The sequence below is a fragment of the Talpa europaea genome (assembly GCF_964194135.1).
Source record: "Talpa europaea genome assembly, chromosome: 1".
Lineage (NCBI taxonomy): Eukaryota > Metazoa > Chordata > Mammalia > Eulipotyphla > Talpidae > Talpa > Talpa europaea.
In genome coordinates, this window is record NC_140073.1 from 134,395,992 (window position 1) to 134,414,174 (window position 18,183).

General features: G+C 42.6%; 1 protein-coding gene across 4 annotated transcripts in view; it reads left to right on the top strand.

Annotated features, from left to right (window-relative positions):
* The window catches only part of PARD3B (par-3 family cell polarity regulator beta), a gene marked incomplete at both ends in the record, with an annotated part of 909,806 nt that extends 898,143 nt beyond the window's left edge, over positions 1–11,663 (top strand). For all 4 annotated transcript variants that reach the window (XM_084247417.1, XM_084247420.1, XM_084247419.1 and 1 more), the window contains one exon: positions 11,306–11,663. In XM_084247417.1, the coding sequence (XP_084103543.1) occupies positions 11,306–11,663 (358 nt within the window). The remainder of the gene's footprint in view (positions 1–11,305) is intronic.
* Positions 11,664–18,183: the final 6,520 nt, after the last annotated feature.

Sequence of the window (18,183 nt, forward strand, 5' to 3'; positions counted from 1 at the left end):
TGATGGAGAATTACTGTGTTTTTCAAGATTTAAAAATTGACTGGGGTAGGTGATAGAAATTTTAGCCTACTTCCCAGGGCACTGTCATGCCTATAAGTGGGGAATTTGGTTAACATACACCTGGTAGCAGAGGATGCAAACTTAATGTGATGATGCAGAATCTAGAAGATGAGAGTTATCCCCACAGGCAGGGGCTGCAGTATAAACAGCGGCTGGAGCAGATGGGAACCGGCAAGGAGAGAAGCAGATCAGTGTGGCCTTGAAGGAAAGGAAGGCCTGGGTTTACAGAATAATAGGGAGGCTGATACATATGTGACAAAGCAGTCAGTGTTGGAATGACAGCAGCAAACTGAAAGTTTGTAGACGTGCGTGGTAGGCTAGCTGGAGGTATATATTCTGTGGCTGTGCAGGTTGCCCCTGTGCTAAGGATACTCCTGACTAGCCCAAGGGTGTGCAGTGTGTGGAGTAGGACACAGAGCCCACACTGCGGTCATTGGTTTTGGATTTGTTATGCATTTGTTTATTTGCTCATTCTAGGTCTTCAGACAATCACCTTAATCTCTACATAGAAGATCCCATTTTATTTATCTTAATAGTAATTGCATGTGACTTCAAATTCAATAAGTATTGAGGACCAAGGTATGCTGGTCTTTTTGTTGGTTTGTTTTTTCTTATTCAGTTCCCATCACTAGTATGCAAAGGAAGGAAAGGCAGTTACAATATCCCTATTTTACCTATGAGGTCATCAAGGCTCCAAAAAAGCTAAGTCACCTAGATCCTATTTCTCAAGTCAGACCCAATCTTCTGCCTCTAAATTGCATGCTCTCCCCATCATGCTAAATCTAGAGGCCCTGAGACCTAAGACCCTAAAGAATGTCAAACCCTGAGAGCACCTGCCCGCCCTAATGGGCAAGTGAGACTGGTTCCCAAGTAGGTTGGTGGGTTTGGAAACCACAAGTGAAGGGACAGCCTGGATCCCTCCTCTCCTGAAATTCAAAATCAAGCAGGCGTGGGCTACATGGTAAATAATGTTTTATTTGGTAATGGCTCTTTAGTTTTAAATCACTTCAGCATTTACTTTTAATTAATTTCTTTAAATTAGACAACTCATACTTGTAAATATTTGCTTTTGTATGATAAGCTTTTATTTAAATTATTAAAGCTTCCATTTCGTGACTGATTTCAAGAATTGAAGTTGCTGCCGTGCTGATAATAGAATGCATGTGATAAATGCATTTATCTTTTCATATCGGTACATATACCAGCAGCAAAGATGACTGAGAATAAGGCAACACTCAAAGAAATAGAAGAGAGGGTGAATGTACAGTTTTCTTTGAGTTCTTCAAGGAATAAATCAATAATCAGGGAGTTAGAGAACAAATGTAGGATGAAATGACATCTGAAGGCACCCGCTCACAATAAAAGCTTGGTCTGCTTTCTTTTTTTTTAAAAGCACTCATCAATGGCTCTGAACCCACATATTAGTTTGCTAAAGGGAGTCAGGGGGGCAGGTAAGAGAGGGGGATATGAGAAAGCTCAGGACAGTGACTGTACAAGAACATTTGAGACAAAAAGGAACAAAGAAGAAAAAGAAGTAATTTTGAGTGCCGAGTCATCTCATAGCCCCAATCAGCTTGGGCTATTATAAGCCTTGATTTGCCAGCTCTTCAATTTTGCCATCATCAAAGGCAAAGATGGAACCCGAAGAAGTTGGGCTGACTGTCAGGCAGCAGAAAGAAAAAGGGACAAAGAAGGCTCTCATTTCAATAAAGGAGATTTCTGAGTAAAAGGTCTGTGATGATATTAACAACCAGTTTTTTTACTGGCCATGTAGTGATTAGCAGAGGATGAAGAGACCAAGGCAGGATGGGTGATCAGCTCTAGTCATCAGCCCCTAAGACTTTCCTAATATCTTATTTGTTGAAAATCATTTTGACAATACAGTTCAGTCACCTTTGTGTTCGAAATCCATTTCACGTGCAAAAATGAAAGTTGAATTCAAGAATGTGACATTGTGTGGAGCGCCGTGCTCATGCTGTCTCCAAAGCACTTTGTGCAATAATGAGCTGGATTCCAGACAGGAGGGCTGAGTGGGGCCAAGGGCAGAGCCTCCTGGTGCCCACTGGCTCAGCCTGCAGCTCTGGGAACTGTTAGCACAGATGGGAGACGAAGGCAGAGAATTATCATCCACACTTTGGTAACAATGATCATGAGGTGCTTAGATAACACATCAAAATTAATAGCGAGAGGTCCAAAATATTTAGGTTTATTATATGGTAGAAATTGGAGAATGGGCCCACTGCCTGGGTGCTGGGCATCAGGAAGATTATTAAAGTATAAATTTCTAAAACACAGCCCAGCATAATGGTGGCTGAATCAGTTATCAAAATGCAAACCTCCCCTAGCCCCAAGTGAGCTCTGGGATGGGGCTCTACCCTTCATGGTGCCCTCTCCAATCAATTTGGGACCAGGAAGCCCTTGTCACTATTGAGAAGAGGATGAGAGACACCCTTTGGACAGGAAACCTACATGGTTGGAGATGAGATGGAGTCAGTATTTGGAGGTGCTGATGTCAAATCCGTCCTCTCCAGAGCGAACCCAGTGCTGCTCCTGTTTACAATGGTTTCTGGTCCAGTTGTCTTTCAACTGCTTAAAAATCCAATACTAATACCACCATGCTTATTTCTTTAGGTAGAAAGTGAGCCCAGAGGTTTGGGAAACATAAAGACCTCACACATTTATGGGAAAAGATTACCTGACTTAAAAAAAAAAATGGTTTACAGGTAGCAGGTAGATTTCAATTTTAGACACAAACAAAAGACTTTGCCTGTTGTCAGGGTTTAAATGTGAGAGAATCATATCCAAAAAAATGTAAATGCTCATACCGTTCCCAAGAAAAAATGGAACTCTCCAGTCTTTAGAAATCATGCCATGTCTTTTCATTGGAGAATAAGTACAACACACTTGAAATTACTTTGAAGTTGGTGGCAGCTGGCTTGAAGGTTACAAAATTCAACTGTCCTCCGCATTCTCATGTACTTGGCTCTATGCTGCTGAATTGCTCCTTTGGGAGGCCATATCTGGCCTGTCCTAATATGCTATGACTAGTCCAGTAGAAAGGGGTTTAAACCTAAAGTATGGCCATGGCAGTGAGAATACTTAAGAGAGCATTTTCTACAACCTCATGTCTGGCTAGAGCAGGACTGGCAAAGAAGTCTAGATTTCTGGCATTGTTCACTGTGTAGATTACATCATTCTTCAAAGGGACCCATGGAGAAGCAGCAGATCTGGGGAGAGGTCATTAGCTAGCAGTATGCCTGTAAGGCGTGTGGTGCCTAAGGAACCTCCAAGTGGAGCTGTCCCATGGGTAATTGGCATCACTTCCCGGCTTCAAATCCTACTGAATAAAAACCACAATCCTTAATCTTCCCCTGGCTTTATGGTTCTCCGTGAGCAGGCTCCACACAGTCTCTGCACACTGAGCAGCTTCTCACTCACCCACTTTTCACCAGTCAGTGTCAAAAAATACCTGTGATTTCCACTTTCCAAGATTTTTCAACTTTATGTCCTTACTCCTGTTGTTTATATCCTCATGTGCCCATTCCAGCTGAATTGCTTTCTGTTGCAATGGTTTTATTTGATTCCAGATTGTTTGAAGAGCAGTTTTACATATATTCCTAACCCGTATGGACACAGTATGACTCCTTAAAGCATGTACCACCTGCATCTGAATCATCAGGGGACTTGGGCAAAGTGTGGGTTCCCAATCCCATTTCAAACCAACCCACCTCTGGGATTAAAATCCCAGAATCTATTTTTTTAATAAACACACCATTGATTCTTAATGATACCAACATTCAAATTTGTAGCCTTGAACACAGAGCCTTGCAAACAGAAACACATGAATGTGTCTTTTGATTTTCATAGAGACACCAGAAATCTGTGTTTTCCCCCAAGGAAAAGTAGCTAAAGGTCTCTGAATAAAATTATCAGTAACTTCCCCTTCTTGGGCATCTTTAAAAGCCTAAATACCCACAGACAATTTCTTTGCCTTTTTACCATAGTCTTTTTGAATGAATTTCTAAATATAAACCAATTTCTTTCACTTGCTGCCGATAGGCACCTTCTGAGCAGGTCGAAGCAAGAGAGGTGAAAGGCTGAATGGTCCAGCTTCCTGATCACACATGTATCCTCCAGGTTAGTTGGCCTGGACTTGATTCTGGGCCTTGCCACTTCCAGTGTACCTTGATCGGGTTACTTAATCTCTGTTCCTCAGTTCCTCATCTGCAAACCAGGGATAATACCAGTACTGACCTTGGAATGTTGTTGTGAAAATAAACATGTGAATGTGGAGAAAATGCTAGGATGGGACCTGGCATGCTGGAGCCACTCCAGAAACAGCTGCTGTGCTGGGAAGGCTTTGGTATTTGGAAGTTTAAATCCAGTTTGGAGCACAGGGCTGAGTTTACGAAATGCAGTAGTGGCACAGGTCCCCAGTGCTTCCACTTGCAAAGTTCAGAATAAGAGAAGTACAATGGCAGGATGCTCCCAGGTCTAGATGAAATCATGGTATGGAAGCCTTTACACACACACACACACACACACACACACACACACACTTCAGAACTCCATTGCTGTGGTCCTAACCCTTGAGAAAAAGAATGCTAATGATCTGATGTGATAGGTAGTTTTAATCAAAATTCTCCCATGGCCCAGACTTCAGAAATTAACAGCATGGGCTTGGGGGCAGGTAAAAAGGTGGCAGCAATGTATGAATATCTTATTCAAAAGTTTCAGGTATTACTCAAAAAATAATCTAAATGAATCAGGGAAGAGCAGTGCCTTTCACCTCTAGAATGTCCTGTCTTCAGGCAGTCACCTTGAGCAAAATCCTATGTCATGCTTCTGTGAGGGCTGGGGGAGGCCTTCTTTAGAATTCAGGTCCCTGCACTTCAGAACCTGTTGGCCCTCCAAGTCTGACCTTAAAATTGAACTGTTGTCTCTTGCATGACAATTGGATGAAACCCCCCCGTGTTTAGATATTGAAATTCCAGGAACTACTTTGAAAGAGAGATAATGTTAGTGGCCTACCGAGTCATGATTTCTTCCTTTGATTGCCATTCTCTTTAAATAAGACCTCTTCTGTGGCTAAAAAGACGGGGTGATTACGTGCAGGCAGTGTTCAAATGAATTTCTTGACTTTTCTTTGCAGTCACTCTCAACAGTTTTGGTTTTTCACAATTCCTTCTGTGCATAAGCTCTCATGTTTGCCCTTTCTAGTTGTCCTCGGCACCCACTTTATGAACCTCACCCACCCCCCAAAAAAGGCATTATTTTAGCAAGACCATTTTTAGGGAATACCTCCCATCTACTGATAGGATGAAATGTTCTTAAGGGCCATTTCCCATATAACATAAATAAAGTGTATGTAGAACACCTCACTTCACTAAGTAAGTATCTTCTCTTTCATTTTCTTTGCAAACATGTCTTTGGTCCTAGCAGGGACTAAAGGTATCTGATGGCAAATCTTTTCCTTCTCCAGGTCTTTGCAAACAGCAGAGTCCTTACCTCATAAAGCAATGGGAAAAGCGAGTGATGAAAGTGGAATTTTTTTTCTAAAATTGTTTTTATAGCATCAGCCATCAAATGATCATTATATTTTATGATTCTGTAAAATCTGCAGAAATCAAAACGATGTAATACACATTGCAGTGGGCTCTGCTAATCCTGGCTGACCACATTCATGCCTGGACCAAGGATGAAGGCCTGGTGAATGGAAACCTGACACCAAAGGAATTCCAAACACAGACTAAAAGCATCTCTGTCCACACAGCATGGGCGATCCCAGCGCCTACAAGTATATTAGTTTGCGCTGATCTTTTTTAGCTTTAGTATTTGTGAAAGAACCAGAGAAGAAAGCACCAACACCGGCTCAGCCACTAAATAATCCATGAGCGGCGTGTTGAGGAGTGTGGTTTTGCCAGATGTCGACTTTCTGCTGAGGGGTGCAAGGACCTCCCTTCGACAGCACTGGGAGTTTTACATCATGTTATTTCCTCCATTTGAACCCCAAATTTGGCCACAGTCAATTATTACCAAAAAAGGAAATACGTAAAGGCTTACTTTGAAAGTTAAGAAATTATCTTCGTTTGGCTGCTAATAGCACACATCATACTTTACAGTAATTAAGAATAACAAAACATTCTCCCCTTTGGAAGCTTTTCCATGAGAAACCCAATGCCAGCGACTAAGCTGGATATACTCACCTTTGCGCATAAATTCTTTATGACCCTCACACTTTTTACTGCATACCTTATTTTTATGCCTGCTAAACTCATCTCCTCCCAAAACAAACTATTTTCTGGTTGCTTACGTGTCTCAATATTAGTTGATTTTCCCTTCTTTTTCTTCACCTTCGCCTGCCATTTTTCCCTCTAAAAGGAGCTCATCAGATAGATACAGCAGTGGTTCTTATACTCAGCCTTGGGACAATAGGTGAATTGTGAGCAGCTCTGTATTGCAAGGATTTGTCCATGACTCTTGAAAAACTAAAGATTATAAATGATTTATTTTAATAAATTATAGCAGATATAAGTTTCTTCCTTAATAACGCCCCCACCCCACTCACTTGACTCCCCTTGTTCTTTCTTCAGTGGGAGGGAAGGGCCTTGAGTTACAGCATGTGGTGAGGAAGTTAGCATATTCCTAGCTTCTGCCTCTCCTAGGCACGTGGTCTTATATGAAAGTCATCAATCATGTGAATTCTGGTGGAAAAAAGGTTGGGAAGTGCTGTGACAAGGAGGAACTGAACATCTCCTTGACCTCCGGTTCGTGTTCATCAATCCTCCTTGACACTGTGGTGATCGCACCTGCTCTTCACCTTTGGCATGGTCTCCTTACAGCCCTTTAGTTAAAACTTCATGCACTGTATTTTTTAAACTTCATGGTAAGCATATATTAAGAAGTTTTTATGACAGAAACAAATTTTCCTTGCTGGACCATGACAGAAATAGCCCTTAACTGATTCTTTAATAAATACACTTAACTGTACTTAATATACTTAACGTTCATCCGTTAGTCCTGGTTGACCTCACTGGTAAGTCAACACAATTAAAATCAAGTCCAAGATTTATTAAACACCTACTGTATTTCCAGCACTATGCAAAACAACAGAGGTAAGACATCATGCTTCTGTTCTGGGCAAGCAGGACAAATGTCATAACCCCTGCCCTGATGACATTTACAAGTCATTCTGAGTTGAACCCAATGCAACTGTTATTCAGCTCACCATCTCACCTTCCTTTCCTCCTTCCTTCTTTAAAAACTGAGACCAGTCTTACTCAACTGTTGTCAATATCTAACTTTCAATGAGAGTCTGCTTTCTCCTTTATTCATCTACCCATCTACCTACCTCCAGCCCCTACACACAGTGACCCTCTATGGTTACTGTGTATGTTTGTGGGTTTTCTCTTTAATTTAAATGTTCTTCAACAAACTCAACATATATTGATGGAGCACCTTTGACATGCGAAGCCCTGTGTTAAATTCCAAGGAAGATCACTAGATAGATAAGACTCAGCTCCTTCCTTCCAAATGTTCTTGCTCCAGTGAAGTGTACACCTAGCCAGGAGGCGGGGTGAAAGACATATGAGGTGAGAATGACCTACTGTGGTGAGCTCAGGGGAAAGAGATTTTATTTACAATTGAGGTGGGAGAAGAAGGAGTAATGCAGGGGGAGATGGGAGGACACAACTCTTCATGCTTCTTCATCTAGCCCAGTACGTAGAACCACCTCATTCTTAGATAAAAAGTCTTGCCAGTGATCCAGTCTTTCCATTACTGAACCCTTTCCCCACTCAATATCTTACCCAGTGTAAGAGTATGCCTTCCATTCTTGCATAAAAAGATGATGTTTGGTGCCCAGGGTCTATTATCTGGCCTTATTGGTCTTACTTTCAGTCCCTTTTTGTTTAATGAAGAAGAGTGACATACTGAGATGTCAAAAGAGGGAAATCTCAGGTGATCCTTGTTATTTCTGTACATATGGCAATAGCATATCATTTTGTCATGGTTAGCTTAAAGGATCAATTTCATTATTGCATGTTTGTGATTGTAGAGTATACTCCTGAGATAGTTCCTGTGAGTTTTCCAACAAAATCTAATTCCTTTTATCTTCCAGAAATGAGTCTCATCAATAATAAAGTGAAATTTTAAAAATATATTTTCATAACAGCTTTCTCAAATAGTTATATTATAAAAAAGCAAATATAGGTTTCTCTTTAAGTCAATATGGTTTTTCAGTTAGATATTCAGTTGAAAGGTTTTTCTAAGAAAAAAATAACATATTCAAATAAAACTCAAGAGTTCACATGCAAAATGAGGGGTCTTGAAGTCCCAATGTATTTGTCATTTGGATCCTTGTTTTCAGAATCTCCAGAGGAGGCTTTTCCAGCTTTCTCAGAGTTGACTCAAATATGTATAGCATCAGTCACTATGAGAAATATTTTTTGTACCCTGGAATGAATTGGTTTTATGCTTTTCCACAAATACTACATTTCACCCAAATAAAGAAATTATAAAAAGAAAAAACTCAAGATTAACAAAGCTAAAATTTCAGTTCGCTCTTTCTTCCTTTATCCATATAGAGTTCTGTAGTTAATAAGGAGGAGGCTTATGCTCCTGTTTAAAAGTTGTTCTTTTTAACTACGTGAACATATACATTCACAACCACTTAGAATTTGCCCTGACGAAAGTCTGAAGGAAACATTCAATTTTGAGCAAAAAGTTCTTACAAGCAACAGCCCCATCAAAGAAAGAAAAATTCTTCCAGCTCTCTTTGAACCTTAAACAGTGTTTTCATAGGCTAGCTCATTGTTTGCCTTCTCTATGAAAAATTTGAAACGATAACTGTTATGATGAGTTCTACAGGAAAAGATGATTTCCATGATTTCATTTCTTGACAAAGAACAGCTACCTCTTTTGGCTTCTGCCTCATGTAAGCAAACTCCCAGACTTAAAAACCTTGCCCTCACAAGAAGGAAGATGGGACCCCAAAACTAACGAGTTCTGCCCCATCTGCCCAGGGACAGCTCCTGCCTCTGGCAGGGAGAGGGAGACAGGCCACAGGGGTGAAATGTAGGGGGAGAGATCCAGGCCCCCCCCCCCCCCAGCTACACACAGCACCTTGCAGGGTGGCTTCTGCCCCATCACCACTTGATCTGGACTGTCTCTCTAAAAATTTTTAAAAACCCAAGGCGAGGCTGTCTTTTATAATGTTCTGTTTTAAAAGAGAGAAATCTCCCGGGAGAGAACAGGACCCTAAAAGTCCAAGGCCTGGAATTCCTCCTTTCTCTCTTTCCATTTTAAACAGGAAACACTCACGCTAAGAAGGTCCAGAGGGAGAGCTGGTTGTATGTTCATTTTAAAGCAGATAATGTTTGTGTGTTGCAAATGTCAGTGATTTATCCCAAGGGCTTAAAATGAGTGCAGAAAAACCACATGTTTCACTTCATGCAGAGAAATATCTTCAGTAGGCTTGGAGAGAAAGCACAGGTTAAGGATTGTTTTGTGTGTTTCGGAAATCTCTAACATGAACTGAAAGGAAATAAAAAGGAACATGGGGGTGGGAAGGCTAAAAATTTTACTATAAAAATATCATGAATGCTGGACATTTTCTAAATCAAAACTAAAATTTAAAGGGAAGAGTAGGTGAAACCTCGATCTTTTATTTCCCAGGACTGGAGTGACAGATTATGTATTTGTGCTCTATTTGTCATGGGTAATTTAAAATAGAGCGAAGCACACTGCACTGAATAATAGCGCTTGATGCCGTAATAACTTGTACACAAACAATTTAATTTTTTTATCTGAAAACTCTCACTAACCAAATTACCCTAAGCTCAAGGATCTATCTTTCATTATTATGCATAGCCAAATTAAGACATAAAATGTAAAGAGAGAATTCCATTGTTCATCCTTATGAATGTGTTATATGCTGCATTCCACATGCACCCTCTCTTGGAGCTTGTCAAACCTTCATTGATTGGGGAGCTTACAGAGCTGTTTTAACATCAAACTCTGCAGATTACAGGGTGATTTTGACCCTCATTGACAGTGCTTGATTAACCACAGACACTCTGTTCTTACAGCCCTGTCATTTCTTTCAAGTGTTCTACCAGTTTGTACTCCGATGTTGGAGAGCTTTTCATTAATTATTATTGTTGCTGTTTTTCTTTAAAAAAAAAAATAATCAAAGGGGGAGTGGTAAAAAATGATCTGAGGATGGTGGTGGTGAATATGTGCACAGAAGGTTTATGGGATTTTAAGAGCTGCAAACAGAACTCATGTGTTTAACCCCAGGCTAGATAAGATGCAGTCATCTGTACAACGTTTAGAGACGTATTGCTTCTGTTATGGCAAATGGATCAGAAGATGCCTGCTGTCTTCGTAGAGAGATCCAGACAGGGTCACTCTCTGTTAGTGTTTATTCTTGTCCCGGGCCTCTCTGTGTGCCTACTGGTCACACAGTGGAGCTCACAGCTGGTTTGCCTTTTCCTACACTGCTACTGATCTGGTGGTATTTCTTGACTCTGCAGTAGAATTGCTTTATATCAAAATTCTAGATGGGTAGTTCCTAGCTCTGGGTTGGGACTCTTCCTAGGAACTGTAGAGAGGGGAGAGCAAAATACTCCACACAGGGATGTGACAGAGGCCATCCAGAGTGACCCCAAGACCATGACCCATGTAAAAAGCAGTCCACAGACTTAGGAGAGAAGTGAATGCAAGTCATAGGAAGCTGTATCATCCAGAATAACCTGTACATTTCCACCATTATAAGGGGGACAGTCCTCAGTGAGACAGAGAGAGGGGTGTGGGGGGGGGTGCAAATAATCCCAGCTTTAAGAGAGTAGAACTCTGCCTCCTTTAGAAAACTAATTTGGTTACTGTAATCTAAGCCAACATCAGAGGGTATAAACAAGGCAGAAATATATTTCTCTCTCATGAACCAATCTGAGTGTGAGCAGTCCCAGATGACATGTTGGCTCCATGGCATCAAGAACCCAGACTCTTTCCTTCCGGCTGCTCTGCCTTTTTCAGCATATGATATTCTAAGATATCATTTGGTCAAAAGTGACTTCTCTAGGGACCAAAGAGTTGCCCTCTCTTTTTGAGGGCACATATCACTTCTGCTCTCACCCCACTGGCCAGACCTAGGCTATGGCCACACTTCATGGAAGGCTGAGGAAAATGGTTTGGCACTGAGCCGCCAGCCTCGTAGCCATTGATGTGTCTGTTCTCTTCCCAGGGGAGGCCCAGGAGAGTCTGTAGACTACCTGACAGCAGCGCCTCGAGGACTCTACAAGGAACGGGAGCTTCCCTATTATCCAGGTGCTCATCCTATGCATCTTCCCAAAGGAAGCTATCCACGCCCCCCAGATTTGAGGGTGGCAGATCTCCGGTATCCTCAGTACTACCCACCTCCACCAGCCCCCCAGCACAAAGGACCCTTCCGTCAAGATGTTCCACCTTCCCCTCCTCAGCACCACAGAGTACCAGCCTATCAAGAAATGGGCAGACCAGGACCCCGAGGGGGCAGCCCAGACCGGTACCTCTACCGAGGCCAGGACCCCCGGCAGAAGAACCCCATGACCGCAGCCGTATAGCTGAACACCGCCGAGCTCCACACAGTCCAGAAAGGACACTGTCTAGCATCGCCTTTGCCCATTCTGGACCTTAGGGCTATCTTCCTGTTAAGAATTCTTTGTGGTACAGATTAGGATTTCCTCACCAAGGTTGCAGCGTTTGACTGCTAGTCAGAGGGAAAAGGAAAGGACTAGAATTTGGGATGGAGGAGGGGCAGATACAGAAGGAAAAAGAATCTGGTCATAAAAACAGCCTGATATCTGATATAAGTTTAGCATTGTTCCACTCAGTGAAAATGGTAGTTGAAAAGGCAAATAACAATGGAACTCTACCCTGGGTGCCTCCCCGGCTAGATCACCTGCCACACCCTGCAGAAGGGGCAGCACGGATAGTCTCTGCCCGAATCATCATCCACTCTCAGGCTGAGCTCCAGCCACCTTATGAGTTGTTAAATGTGAAAAGTGCCTGCAAACATGGGCATCTTAAGTGAGTCGTTTTTTTTCATTGAGAAAAAGGAAAAAACAACAGCAAACATGACTAGTGAGCTCTTTGAAATGTCTTGTACCCGAAGGAAGATGACATATCTTTATTTATAAAATTTCTCAGGTTCCCAGACCACAGATTTGATATATGCATTTCCCATATTTCTTCCATTTTTATATAAAAGCAAGATGCAAATGCAGTATTAGCATCCTGGGAGAATGTGCAAAGCTAGTCAGTTTCCAGAAGGAATCTGTTTCAAGGACCAAGGTGATCAGGAGAAGAGAGCTGAAACTCCCTGGGTCCTCCTCACCGTCCTTCCTCCATGTTCCAGGCACAAGAGCTTGGACATACCTGGTTTCAGAGTCATCCCCAAATCTGCCTGTAATTACCATAACTGGGGGCTTGACTTTAGGCTCCCAGTGGAAGGCTAAAACGTAATTGGGAAAAAGAGGGCCCTCTGGGTAGGTCACACAGGAAGCCATGCTCTGGAGGTGTCAGCTCCAAGCAGTGCCATCTGCACTTGGGGACAGGGAGGGGCTGACTGTGGCCTCTGGAGATTGATCACCAGCAGGTAGTAGAGGGCAGAGATCGTGTGGGGGGTGTGTGTGTGTATATGTGTGTGTATACATGTGGTTGCCAGTATGGAGAATGGAAGATGAAAAGCTTTCTGGAAAGTTTGAGGAGGAAGGGAATTTAAAAAATAAAACAGAGGGAGGGAGAAGAAATATGAAACTAACTCATTCTTTATCTGCTGTATTTAAGAAAAGTCAGGGCATTACCAATGGCCAGGTCTGCAGTTGAGAAGATGACAGAGCTTTGAAAAGCTGAAACCCCACCTTCCAAAACCCATCACAATTTCTTTTGAGCTTTGCAGTTTTTTCTACTTATTTTACAGAACTTCTATAATTTATAATCTGACCCAAACGAGAACACAAAACAAGAGACCAGGAAACACCAAACCTGGGGGCAGCAGTTTGAATCACTCAGTGACCCTTGAAATACTTTAACCCTTTTCACATTTGTGTTTCAATCCCTCTCCCCAAAAAAGAAAGAAAGAATTTTCAGTTCAATGTAAACATATTTTAACTGGGATTAGAATACCTGTTTGTCAAGATTTAACAAATTATAGTGTTATTGAATGCATAGCATCCACGCAGTATCTAGTTTTGTCTTATTTTTTAATGTAAAAGAGAGTTCTGTTACCAAGAATGAAGCAACTGCTGGTTTTAGACTTAAATCATGTCATTTACTGGACTTTAAGAGGTATCATTTTCTAGTCTACAATTTACTTATGGCCCTCTTGAAAATCGACTGTCAAGTTGGTTTTTGTCCTGTCATCTCTCCAAAGCCAGATACCTTTAGACTGTTTGCAATTTGTGAAAAAAAGTTGAGGATGCCAGACCGTGCTTATCCAAAGGTGGCGTTCAGGTGAGCTATAGGGGTTCCTGGCCAACATGCTGAAAGCTGCATTCCCCTCAAACTAAAAAAGAACCTTTGAGAAGAAAGCCATCAGGTGGGAAAACATAACTTCATTTGAAGAATTAAAAATCAGTTCTTCAGTATGAACCACAGTTCAACCAAATTCCTGTAGATTATCTGACCCAGCCAAGTCAGAGGCTCCTTCTGGATGAAGGCCAAGGCCACACAGGGACAGCCAGGAGGCGTAGTGGGAGGTGAGACACTCTGCGTGTGGGAGAAGAATGGCCCCAGGAGAGAATGCCTCTGTTGTCACCATAACGGGCACCTGAAGAGCACAGCACCTCCACACACAGGCTGGGGACCAGCTGCTGGAAGTGTGATTTTGTATTGTACACCCAGCCAATGAAGCAGTGCCAATCCTGGGGGCATTAAAGGAGGCACCAAATCGATGACAGCAGTGTGCTTTTGTTGCTTGAAGTATAACACATGCCCCCTTTGACCCTGCCTGAAAGAAACCAAGCTGATACGTGTGATGCGGCTCCATCAAGCCCAGCAACCATTAAGAATGGCTCATACGTAAGCTCTATACGTGTCCGCGTACCAACCCTCCGCTCATCGCCACCCGGAGGTTACAGATCTCTTCCAAGTATTTTAGGAGAACAGGTGGTTTAGAGTATTTAGAAGACCAGCAGGTGCCCAGCAGGGAATAAGTTCCCAATTCATTTATGACTTTCGAAAACCTCAATTGAGTGTGCCCCTGTAGCTCAGGATACTAACTGTCTCAGAGGAACAGAGTGGCACAGGGAGCTGTAGATCCAACAACGCATTCCCCTGCTTGCTGACCTGACTGGACATGGCCAAGCCATCACAGAGGCTCCTAATGATGTTTTGGCCACAAGTCACTAGATATTTTAAGGAGCTCTGGTTTTGTCCCCTTCTGCAGGAGTACAGAGCTGAAGGTTGGAGGCCACCTAAAACTTTCACATGCAAGAGAGCTCAGAGCTCTGCAAGGGAGAGAAGCCCAACCTAGCCACTGTGCTCTAACAATAGCACTGCTTCCCTGTAATAGCAATGAAAAGCAACTCAAAGGAACATTTTCTTAAATCGTGACTGAGTAACTAACAAAAAATAGGAAAAAACTACTGTGAAACTCATTATTCTTAGTTTTTAGATCTACGTGCATTGACACCCACAGGACAACGTGGAGCAGATATAACAAGATTGTGGTGAGATCCACAGACCAATGGAGGGAAGTCTTCACACTGATATTTGAGACCTCATTGTAGCTTTATATTTGCCACCATCTAAGTAAAATTAAAAGATGATTCATTAATCCAGATTCTTGAACTTCCTGGACTAAACCAAGCTTCTGAAGGAAATACAACTGACAACTTGAGGAGTTGTCAGTCATGGAGCTAGTATGCAGAGAGATCAAACCTTGAAAGCATGTTTATTCTGCTAAACTGTAGCCATAACATTCATTTTATTTGGAAAAACATTTTAGCATTTCCAGGGAGCTAGAGTGCTCTGAAAAGTTTGGTATGAATAAGCATGTGTGTCTGTACAGTCCCCATTGGCATTAAACTCTGAAATCCACAATGAACACACTCAAATCAGTGCTAAATTGGTTAGACGCCCTCCTGTTTTCTGAGTCCAGGAGCAACAGAAAGTCAAGATTTAGTGCAATTAGGCAGAAGGGAGTTGAATTCGGTAGCATTTCTCTGCACTCCGAATTCAGCACCAATTTAGGTGAAAATGATACTACAATGAGACCAGAAAGAGGAGTCTCCATGAGCTGTCCCTATAAAGTCAGCTGCCTGATAAAAAGGAGCATGAGAGTCAGATATCTAAAGTAAGACAGATCTCATATGCAGCTACCACTTCTAAGTGAAACTCTTTCTCCTCCATGTCTTTAAATAGTAATAGACTCACACTCACCCTGACTTTTAAGGCGAGCTTAACTACCAACCCTGAGTGAAGAGTGAACTAACCTTAAGACTGTCTCTTGATTGGGCTTTTTCGCAGAGTGTTCTGTTCCATCTAAGCTGACTACAGTGTTGCTTACTCCTGAAACAGCAAAACAAAACCTGATGTTTATATGGTCACTATTTCCAGTGTTTTCCAGTGCTTTTGTGATACCCAGTCTGTTCATAGATTCTGAAGATAAATTATGTGAAATCCTATTTTGGCATATAAGGTGAACTTTTTAGGCTGTCCCATTTGTACCACAGAAAACATTTTGGATGTTGTTATATATGAATATATAAATTTTTCTGGTTTTATTTTTCATTGAAATAAAGCTTTATTCAGTCAGTAAGTCACTGGAGTCTTGGTTTTCACCCACCACTGATTTTTTTTTTTTTTAATTTAATGAAGGAAGAGATTGACTTGGCCCAGCTCACCCTTGAATAGCAATGTCACAGGGCCGAGGACGTGAGGGAAGAGCCTCTGCTACATGTGGGATTCCCAAGAAGCAGATGCTGAGACAGAGATGAGCCTGCACGATGCTTGTTGGGGCGTGCCTGGACTTAGTACCTGCAGAAGACAGAGGAAGGAAGCAGGACTGGGCAGGAGACACTGGGGGAGCTGTGAGGTGCTCCCAACTTAGGCCTCAGCCAACACCACAAGGGAAACTGGAGCAACAGCAGCCCTTCAGTTGGGACAAGGGAGCTGGGCCCTTCTACTTCTGCTCAGGGATGTGAGCCACCCCTGGAAGGTGAGCCCCCGGGCAGTTTCCTTTAGGAGAGGCAAGCCCCCAGAGGGCTGAGAGCTGGGGCCAGTTCTGGGAGGTATTCAGAGTGGCTAGAAAAACAGCCCTTCATTCCTGAAGTGGGATCTGGGCAGTGCCTCACAGAGCCAAACGCTGTGAACTCTTTCATCCTGGAAACACTCTTACCTGTTCTAGAGAAACATGATTCTCCCTTCTCCTTGAGACTATTCTGTGTTTCCCAAAGTCCTTTATTGGCTTATTCTCAGACCTCTCACCCTCTCTCTTCCAAGGTCTCCCACAGCTAGAATTTCAGCTGCCATCTCTGGACAGAGCTGCCCACAATCTCCCACTCAGCCCTGCCTCCTGAACACGTGCATTTCCATCTCCTACATCCCCACCTGGACTTCCCATAGACCCTTTGAACTCAACATACCCAAATTAAAAACAAGCTTTCTCTAAGGAAACCTGCTTCTTGTGATTCCATCTGGCCAATGGCACCACATATTCACAATTGCAAATCTAGAAATCATCCTTGCCTTCCCACCTGTAACTCTGCTCCTTCCCCAACTCATCCCCACCTGAAGTGATGGAAGGTCAGCTATTCTGTCAGCCATGTTCACGCTTCCTGACACCCTGCCATGCCTTGACTAAGCCTCATCACTTCCCCCCAAGTATCTTTATGAACCGTCAATACAATCACCTATCTCTGACCCTGCTTCCTTATAAACGACCTCTATACTACACAGACCCACTGCCTGCTTTGGTAAATAAAATTTTTTTGGAACACATATACACTGACTCATTTATCCATAGTCTAGAATATAAATTTATATATGGTTTAGAACTCCTTCGTGCCATAATATCAACCTCTCCCTCTATCCAGCCAGAGGAATTTCCTGAAATGGAGATCTAACCATTTTACTCTATTCAAGGCAACATTGTCTTGCTGAAAGGCAACGGCTTTGAAAGCAGGCAGGCTTGGGTCTAAAACAAGGTTTGACCACTAATTAGTTGCATAACCTTGGAGAAAGTATCTATCTCGCTAAGCCTCAATGTCAGCATTTGTGACATGAAACAACTATCTATCTTGTTTTGAGAATGAAGTCACATGACATTCGTAGGTGTTCTGGAGTCAGAACTCCAAGAACCCACTTCCGAGAGCCAAATGTCCACATCTCTTCCCAGTTCCATGCTCAGTGATGTCATGTTGGTAACTTGACACAGGACAAGTTGGGAGCATTTATAACACAGACATTGATAGACCCTACAAATCAGCACACTTTTTCCTCTGGAGAGCCAGTTGTTAAACATCTATCAACAAACCGCTGCATCTAACATACACAGCTGCTCAGCAGTCAAGGAAAATGAATCCTTACCCCCATTCACAACCTCACACACACATCCACACACTCATTCCTTAAGCCTTTCAGTGGCTCCCTATTAGAGCTTAAAGTCTAAATTCCTAAGCCCTACATAACCAAGCGTCTGTGCCTCTCCCTGCTCGTGCAGTGTTATTCCTGGGTTTACATCTCTACTCGTGTTATTTCAAATTGCTTGTATTTATTTGAATTCGGCATGCATTTCGCAGCTCTGTACCATGGCAATAAACAATAAGCTTAGCTGACCTGCTCAAAATGCCTTTTATCCATCCCACCCTCCAGTAGCAGGGATTACTGCAGGCCGGAGGGCTAATGCTGGAAACCACTTTTCCCAGATTTCTTCACAGCTGTGCTTCCACACAAGATCCAGCTTCTATCTATCAGACCAAACACATCAGAAGACAGAAGTGAGGCCCAGGCTGCTTCATAGTAACCAATATAGGACGCATTTCCTGTTACTCCAGAAGTTTCCAGGCTCTAGCTTCCTGGTGGGCAAGAGTCTGTGCGAGGGTCACAGCTGACACGGCTTGCTCTGTTGCCAACATTTGG